The sequence below is a fragment of the Schistocerca gregaria genome, chromosome 8 (genome assembly GCF_023897955.1).
Source record: "Schistocerca gregaria isolate iqSchGreg1 chromosome 8, iqSchGreg1.2, whole genome shotgun sequence".
Lineage (NCBI taxonomy): Eukaryota > Metazoa > Arthropoda > Insecta > Orthoptera > Acrididae > Schistocerca > Schistocerca gregaria.
This window is the reverse complement of record NC_064927.1, coordinates 181123202-181132779: the sequence shown is the minus strand read 5'-3', so window position 1 is coordinate 181132779 and position 9578 is coordinate 181123202. Positions and strand designations below refer to the sequence as shown.

At 39.9% G+C, this 9578-nt stretch overlaps 1 protein-coding gene across 5 annotated transcripts in view; it reads right to left on the bottom strand.

Annotated features, from left to right (window-relative positions):
* Positions 1 to 5531: 5531 nt before the first annotated feature.
* Positions 5532 to 9578, bottom strand: part of LOC126284361 (zinc finger protein 436-like) — a 264952-nt gene continuing 260905 nt past the window's right edge. For all 5 annotated transcript variants that reach the window (XM_049983227.1, XM_049983231.1, XM_049983229.1 and 2 more), the window contains one exon: positions 5532 to 6198. In XM_049983227.1, coding sequence (XP_049839184.1) covers positions 5607 to 6198 — 592 coding nt within the window. In that variant the 3' untranslated portion in view covers positions 5532 to 5606. The remainder of the gene's footprint in view (positions 6199 to 9578) is intronic.

Sequence of the window (9578 nt, the reverse complement as noted above, 5' to 3'; positions counted from 1 at the left end):
TTAATCAGATCTTTAAGTGAAGAATTTAATCCTCTTACCACATTTTCTGCTGGCTGGATTTGTTCAAATACAACCATGTCACATTTACAGGATTCTGTTTTAGGTGAACTTTAGTACAGATGTGTTTACAACTATCCACAAAAATATTGTTGTGTACAGTAATATCCTTTCTGTATAACTTGATCATATTGGGCAGGTTTTGCACCATTTACACAAAGTCAGGTTAACTTAATGATAATCAACAGATTTCAGGGTATCTATTAACAAAGTTCTGTTGTTTTGCTGTACCTGCTATGATTACAAATTTGCCTCTGTAAGGAACTGGTTCTGGCTGTCTTTTCATTATATCACCAATCACGATGTGGAGGATATTTGGATGTGTACATAACAATCATGAAAACTAAGGAGCTTCAACTTGAGGAGCTTGAACTTCATTGTAAAGAAATTAGCCAGTCAATGTCAGGACTGAAGGTCGACTCATCCTAATTCAAAGTCCATGGATAATTCAAAGTCCATGGATAATTCAAAGTCCATTGATAAGCTTTCTGTCAATTATCTGGGGCCTTCTTCGCTGTAGAAAAAATAGTAACAGGTATACACTGAGGTGACAAAAGTCATGAGATAGCGATATGCACATATACAAATGGCAGTAGTATTTCATACACAAGGTATAAACGTGCAAGGCATTGGCAGAGCTGTCTGTCATCTGTACTCAAATATTTCACGTGGAAAGATATCTGTCAAGATTATGACTGCACAACGGAAATTAACAAAATTTGAATGTTTAATGGCAATTGGAACTAGATGCATTTGGCATTTCATTCCAGATATCGTTATGGAATTCAGTATTCCATGGTCCAACATGTCAACAGCATGCTGAGAATAACAAATTTCAGGTATTACTTCTCACCATGGACAACGCAGTGGCCAACAGCATTCACTTAACAACCAAGAGCAGTGGCATTTGCGTATATTTTTCAGTGCTAACAGACACACAGCGCTGTATGAGAACTGCAGAAATCAATGTAGTATGCACAATGAACGTATCTGTTAGAACAGTGTGGCAAAATTTGGCATTAAATGGCTATGGCAGCAGACAACCCACACAAGTGACTTTGCTACCGGCACAACATTGCCTGAAGCACCTTCTCCTGAGCCCATGACCATATTACATGGACCCTACTGGAAAACAATGGCCTGGTCAGATGAGTTCCAATTTCATTTGTTAAGAGCTGACGGTAGACCCAACAAAGCCAGGTCGTCAACGAGGCACTGTGCAATTTTGTGGTTGCTCCATAATGGTGTGGCCTGTGTTTACATGGAATGGACTGCACTGGATCTTTTGGTCCCATTGAACCAATCATTAACTGGAAATATCTTCAGCTACTTGGAGACTGTTTGCAGCCATACATTATCCCAAATAATGATGTACCACCCACCAGGCCACAACTGTTCGCGATTAGTTTAAACAACATTCTGGACAATTTGAGAGAATGCTTTGGCCACCCAGATCGCCCAACAAGAATCCCATGGAACATTTATCCAGGTGCACAAAATCCTGCACCAGCAACATGTTGGGGCGGCATGGCAAATATCTCCGTCTGACACAATATTATGAGGTATCCCATGAGTTTTGTCACCTCTTCATATTTGTTGTAGCTTAAACATTTTCTACTTTTGTTTGGCTGGTTCTGAATAAAGCAATTACAACTGGCATTGCTGCCAAACATCTCGCAAAAATATTTTCTGTTTGTGGGCAGCCCAAGATTTTGGTAAGCAATAACACACCCACTGTTTTGTCACAGGTATTTCAGAAATTTTGTTTAATAATGCAGTTTCTCATATCAAAACAACACCATCCTTTGTCAAACAAGTCTACTGTAACCTGAAGTTCAGCCCCTATTATTTTTTACTCTCAATCTCAAATGAAGTGGGGCCATTCTATCAACTGATTTAATTTTACCTTAAATACTGCAGTTCATGAAGAGCATAGGAGAACATCCACAAAGTTTTTGCTTATGTATGCTATTAATTCACCTATATGTAATTTGTGGTTGATAATGATACTGACTCTACCATCGTCAAAGAAAACTGGCAAGCTGAAAAGAACAATATTTGCCTTTCGTGCCAGAGGGAGGCTGCAAGGTATGATTTGGGAATGGTGCCTATCTCACTAAAAGTCAGTGACATGTATTTTAAAAAAAAGGCACATGACAGTCAGAAAATTTCAGCTAAAATGCTTCCCTACTTTGTTGATCCTTATGTCTTCAAGGTTATACCCCCCCCCCCCCCCCCCCCCCCCAGTCAGCTTTCTTGTCCAGGATCGAGCCATTAAGAAAAAGCTTAGCTACAAGTAAGCTTAGGTTTGGACCTGATACCCTGAATGCTGATCAACGGACTTTATTTTAACTAAAATTGCCCTCTCCCCCCCCCCCCCCCCCCCCCGCCCCCCTCCACACACCGTACATTTCATTTTATGGGAGGAGAACTGAACATTGCATACATTACAATTATTTCTGCCCCTCACAAAACCTCTCTGCTCATCATAGCTTCACTGGCATCTCACGAGAGGGAACATAGCCACACAATGGGCTGCTTTAAACCCACATGATCTTCCTCCTGACCTCAATGTTTGTCTGGTGGTCTGTATAGTAACTGGGGTTGTTCACTGTGGGCTGAGGTCCAGTTCATCATGTTATGGGTGGCTGTGGATGATGTGCCTACGATATCTTAGGGATTACAGCTTCCCTCTAATTTTGTGGTCACAAGTTTTAGCATTCGAAGTCAGCATATTTCTTACTTCTGCTGCTTTGCTTTGTGAATGATGAGGTGCCAATATTTACTATACCGCTAAGGACTGGAGTCAAAAGAAAACTTGTGGGAATCTTTTATTATATGTGACTAAAGTGCTGGTTGTAGCTTATTCTTCAAGCAAGGCTTTGCTCTACGGACTGAAGTTGGGTTCTTGTCTGCAACTCTAGCAAGGCTTTGCTCTAGGGACTGAATTTGAGTTCTTGTCTGCAACACTATCTAGCACTGAATAACTACCACTATTTTGGGGTTAGCCCCCAGTGTGGATCAGCATTCCAGGCTACCACTACAAGCAGGAGTTATTTTAAGCCTGTGTGTAAAAGGCAAACAGAACTTAGATTTTAGTGTTGACTGTTTTATGAAAGCTTTATTTCTGCATTTATTTACTAACAAGAAATCAATCATTAAATTATGTGTTTCCTTTTAAAGGTTGACATGTTACTACTTGAAATAAGTTAACTTCTGAAAGAATTTGTTCTATTTTAAATACCCGTGTATCAAATTATGGGAGTTGTTCATAAATTTAGCTCAGCACCCATCAATCCTAGTTCTTTGCTCCCTGCCACTTCAACACAGTTAGTGTCTTCCATGACACTGTACCCACACAGAAATGATTCAGTCCATTGTTGCCAATGAAGGTGTCATCTAGTGGAGGAATGACAATGCTCAGAGATACTTTTGTTATAAATGCCTGAGTCACACCAGTCATGATGAAAAGTTCAGGGCTATTGGCATTACTGCCGTCCCTTAAATGGTATGAAAGATGCAGTTTGCTGTTACAAACGATGGCAATATGAAGCTCAACACGCTGGATTAAGTCTGTGTTTGGAGGCTGGTTGCACTGTTTTGTCCAAATGTGCACCACCACCGTCTCACCCTTGCCAGTAATTTTGTCTGTTACAATGACATGTCCCTTCAACCATGATAACATAATTTTGTTGCTACTTCTGCAAATATGTATACAACGGCAATCATAAATGTTTACTTAGTCCCACAAAAATATAAAGTTATGTAATTAAATTTTTGTTTATTTGCAGCTACGTCTACAGTCCTGCGATGCTTTGAAACAACCAGAATTTGTCCATGAGTATAACAAAATACACACAAACATTGTTATAAAACCACAATTTACTCCATAAATATCATATCATACCAGATAGTTTTCTAAATCAGTAATTAATTAAATTTTACTGATGCCTATAAGTTGCTTTAAACATAAAAGTAGGAATAGCAAGTTGCTTAGCATCCAAATACTTGTCAAGTACAGCTCTGAACAGATGAATGGTAAGAATTACCTTTGTAACAAATACATACTTTTAATAATTTACTCTAGTGGGGGAAAAAAAGAAAGAAAAGGTCAATTGAGACTGCCTCGACATTCCTGTGTTGCATGTGACTTGCTGTATTAATATAGGCATTTGGCTGGTTTCATTTGACAGCCACATGATATACACAACATAAAATTTTGTACGTATATTTTTTAAAAGCAGTGAAAGGAAAACCCACCAATAATGCCACAACCGTGGAGGAACTTGTCATGGGAATAAAGCAAAATTATGGTCTTGCAAGGAGACAGACCCTTTTAATTCACTGTTATTTTCTGCAAGAATGGGCACAGAGCTTAAATAGCATTATGAAAATAAAGATAGGGATGTAACATTCATTTCACTCAACCGAAATCTGCACCTTGGACATGTGTTCTTACATACTAGCAAGACAGGAGCCAGGGTCAACCAGTTTTCACAAGCTCCATGAACTGGAGCACACAGTTTTGTTGGCAGCCCGCTTCACATAAAGCGCATGCTTGGGGAGAGATACAATGCATGCTGAATTTTGTGGCCCAGTGCCACTACATCCACTAAGTTTAAATACTTTATGGTGACAGCAGGTACTCTCTCACTAACATTAAGTGGGAAATTTGGCAACTAATTTATTTTTCACCAGTTAATAAAAATGACACAATGGCAAAGAAGTATTTTTCCCGGTAATCATGTTTAAAAACTACTCACAAAGAATCCACACAACAATTATTAAGTGGAAAACATTAATTAGAGAAATTCAGCAGGTGGGGGAAAGGAAGCGACAATTGAGTATGGGCTTTGCCTAAAATATAACAAATCATATTTCACCTAAATATACCCAATCATATTTCATCTCAGATAGGGTTAACTGAAAGGCTCTATTGTTTAAAGAATTTCAAGGGCTGTCAGCAGTTTAGAAAATCTGAGAGTGTTTGTCAAGCAGTCCTCCTAGGTGTACAAGGTAATTGTGGAGATGTTCAGTAGCCTGAGATGTTTCTTAAGATTGAAGTTGGTCATCATCAGTAACTGGTAAAGTTATTCTTACAATATGGGAAACTTTTGCTTCATAGGCAAGCAGTTATGAACGGTTATTTAAGATTTTTGTAGGATGCTATTGTGACTTAATCGACACACTCACAACTCATTAGTAGAGGCCTCTTATTAGACCAGGTGACAATTGGCTAGCTGGAGCTTGCAGTGATGACAGAAATGGATTTCGCAAGGAATAATAAAAATAAAAAACTTTATTTCTTTCTACGAAAGCTTAAATATTTCAATTTTGGTGTGACTCTCGACTTAGGATAGTGTGTTCAAAAGTTTCTATTTTCTCCCTGTGGAGATGTGCAAGCACATGCACACAAAATTACAGCTTCACCTGCAGTATTTATCCATAAAGTAACAAAGATTATAAACACTGAATAAAAAACATAAATATATTTTCTTTATTTTATGCTGCATACATTTAAAATTGATGCACATAAAATATGAGGCAAACTACCTCATAATTGCTGTCCAATGGTTTTGTTTGTTTTTTCTCACCAAGTCCAGGGGCTTCTTTCCTTTTTTGTCCTTGGCACTTTTATCCGCACGAGCCCCCAACAGCACCTGTGCTATCTCCAGCTGACACCACTTAGCTGCGCAGTGTAAAGGTGTACTCCCATCCTTGTCCTTTGCATTGACTTCTGCACAGTTTGATAAAAGCATATGGGCAATGTTAACATAGCCCCAGGCTGCAGCCGAATGCAGCGGTGTACTCTGCCAGCGGTTTCTAATACTGACATCAGCCCCTGCAAGGAGCAATAATCTGACAACCTCTTCATGCCCATTGTGTGTTGCCCAATGCACTGGTGTCCACTTGTCATGGTCCTGGGCATCTACATTTGCCCCTTCTTGTAGCAAACACTTCACAACTTCTTCATGGCCATTCTCTGCTGCTAGTAAAAGAGCAGTCCTTTTTTTCTTGTCTTTTGTATCCACATCTATTCCTTGGGCTAAAAGTGCCTCTATGGCCTCCAAAGAACCACATTCTGCAGCACTGTGTAAGGTGTGTCTCGTTTTCTGTGCACCACTTGCTCCAGCTGAATTCCTGCACGAAACAGAAACTCTTTTAACATCCTTGTGATGATAAAACTTGCTCATATTTTATAAGAGCTGCTAAGGGAATACTTGCTATCATCCAGTATTTGTACTATAAAATAAACACCTGCTTGATGTGCCCAGTGAAACATACTCTTATAAGACTATGTAGCTTACGTTAAATTAACACTTTCGCTGCGGCTGACGCTTATAAGCATCCGCGCTCACTGTCAGATTACTCAGTCTAGTTGCAGCATCTAAGCTAGCATCAAAATATGTAAACTTTTGTTTTGTGTGATCAGTTATCGAATGTATATTGTTCGTAATGGCGGCTAATAATCCGACATCTGGACCTTCCAATGTGAAAAGGAGCAGAAAAAGCGTTGAATTGACAGAGAAACAGTGACATAGTGTACTAGGCGACAATCATTTTTTTGTGTAGTGAGGACGAGGCATACCATGGAAATTGTCATTTAGAGGCTGCAGAAGAATTGCAGAGTGATGATAGCATGGAAGCACAGCTTTCAAATCTGTTTCATGACAGTTCCGAATCTGATGATATGGACCACAAAGATTGTATGGAAATAGACGAAGAAAAAGAACCCTATCTGTCACCCAGAGATAATCCTGGCGAGTCCCGACATAAAGAAACACATAATATGCAGTATCACCCATTTACAAAGGAAGTAGTTTTGTAAATTCATCCTGCTGGCAATTTTCCTATGGATGCCTTCAGTTTATTGGTAACAGACGAACTGTTGCAACTTGTAGTTGACGAAATGTACGATAACACTGTCAACATATTGCCGAGCGAAAATACAAAAGAGGGATCTAGGCCACTCCACATTGCCGGGGCACACTGGGGAGTTGCTCGCCTGCACCGATGCCGCAGCGAAAGTGTTAAGCAACTGCCTGCTATGACTAACACAACAAGCAAATTAGAGGGCACAGGGTGTTCTTGAATTCAGGTTTTCTCTTGAGGGATAAAACACTCTAGTTGTATTAGTTACATTATCACATAAATACATTGGAATGTCAATTTTACATTCTTTGATTTTTTATGTTTATTGCAATTCTGTGCCATAAATTCATAGCCCCTGTCAAAAAGCATAAGATTAATGCTAAAAATTCCCTGATTTTACATTTCTTTCTTGTAAGGTTTACCTCAATTCCATGTTCTTACTTGACATCTCACCTGACTTCATCCCCTTTCCTTCCTATTGACATTTGATGTGACTGAGTGAGTTATAAGTAGCACAAAAGACTGACGGTTCACAACATGGGTGATGGCAGAGTTAACGGAATATTTTAGACTGTTGTGCAGAGGGGAGACATGAGAAAGGAAATTCTGAGGTAATTCATAATCGGTGTTGCAAACGCAACTTGCAACATTTAGCTTCACCACACAATTATCATACAACTACTGCTAGGTTGTGGCAGCAATGGGAAAACAGGACAGTCAATAAAAGATGCTCCGGACCAAGCCAATATGTGACAAAGGAGCCCAGCTGCCACATTTTCTTGTGCCAGTTTTAGTTGGCAACAATCAGAGCACAATGCCTCGGACCTTTGGAGGTGATGGAGTCCCACCTCTAACTGACAAACCAGGGACTTGTAAGATATGACTTGGCAAACAAATGGTAATGAGATGGGGAGCTATTAATATCAATGGGGGCTACTCTGGGAAGAAGGTAGAGCTGGCAGAGGCTGCAAGTAAGATGGGGCTGGACGTTTTAGCTGTTAGTGACATTCGGGTAAGGGGTGAGAAAGAAGAGGAAGTGGGAGAATACAACGTCTACCTGTCAGGAGTCAAAGCAGGAATAGCACAATGGGGTGTAGGGCTTTACATCAGAAAAGAAATGGAACCCAGCGAGTTGCAGTAAGGTATGTAAACGAACGACTGATGTGGATAGATTTGACAGTGTCTAGCAAGAAAATTAGGATTGTGTCAGTATATTCGCATTGTGAATGGACAGATCAAGATAAAATGGATAGTTTTTATGAGGCACTCAGTGATGTAGTTGTTAGAGTAAAGGACAAGGACAGTGTTCTGCTCATGGGTGATTTTAATGCCAAGATTGGAAATCGAACAGAAGGGTATGAAAAGGTTATGGGTAAATTTGGAGAGGATATGGAGGCCAACAGGAACGGGGAAACAACTCTTGGATTTCTGTGCCAGTATGGGTTTAGTAATCACAAACTCCTTTTTTAAACATAAGAACATTCACCGATATACTTGGGAAGGCAGGGGAATCAGATCTGTCATTGACTATATAATAACAGATCAGGAATTCAGGAAGGCTGTGAGGGACATACGTGTATTCAGGGGATTCTTTGATGCCACTGATTATTATTTAATCTGCAGTGAAATTGGGATTGTGAGGCCGAAAGTGCAGGAGGTCAGGTCTATATGTAGGAGGATAAGAGTGGAGAAACTTCAGGATAAGGAAATCTGGCACAAGTACATAACAGCAATCTCAGAAAGGTACCAGTTAGTTGAATGTAGTCAATTACAGTCATTGGAAAAGGAATGGACAAGGTACAGGGACACAGTACTAGAAGTGGCTAAAGAATGTCTTGGAACAGTAGTGTGTAAAAGTAGGATGAAGCAAACAGCTTGGTGGAATGACACAGTCAAGGAAGCCTGTAAAAGAAAAAAGAAAGCATATCAAAAATGGCTACATAATAGAACTCAGGTAGACAGAGAAAGTTATGTTGAAGAAAGAAACAAAGTCAAACAGATAATTGCAGCATCCAAGAAGAAATCTTGGGAAGACTTTGGAAACAGGTTGGAGACTATGGGTCAAGCTGCTGGAAAACCATTCTGGAGTGTAATTAGCAGTCTTCGAAAAGGAGGTAAGAAGGAAATGACAAGTATTTTGGTCAGGTCAGGAAAACTGCTGGCGAATCCTGTGGATGCCTTGGGCAGATGGAGGGAATATTTTGAAGAGTTGAAGTAGGTGAAAAAACGATCAGCAATGTTTCAGATTTCGAGGTAGTATGGGATAGGAATGATGATGGAAATAGGATCACATTTGAGGAAGTGGAGAAAATGGTCAATAGATTGCAGTGCGGTAAAGCAGCTGGGGTGGATGAAATTAAGTCAGAACACATCAAATACAGTGGAACGTCAGGTCTTAAATAGCTACACAGGATAATTGGCCTGGGAGTCGGGACAGGTTCCATCAGACTGGACAAAAGCAGTAATCACACCAATCTTTAAACATGGAAACAGAAAAGATTGTAACAACTACAGAGGTATCTCTTTAATCAGCGTTGTGGGTAAAATCTTCTCAGGTATTGTTGAAAGGAAAGTGCAAGTATTAGTTGAGGACCAATGGGATGAAATTCAGTGTGGGTTTAGGCCTCTTAGAGGTTGTCAGGACCAGA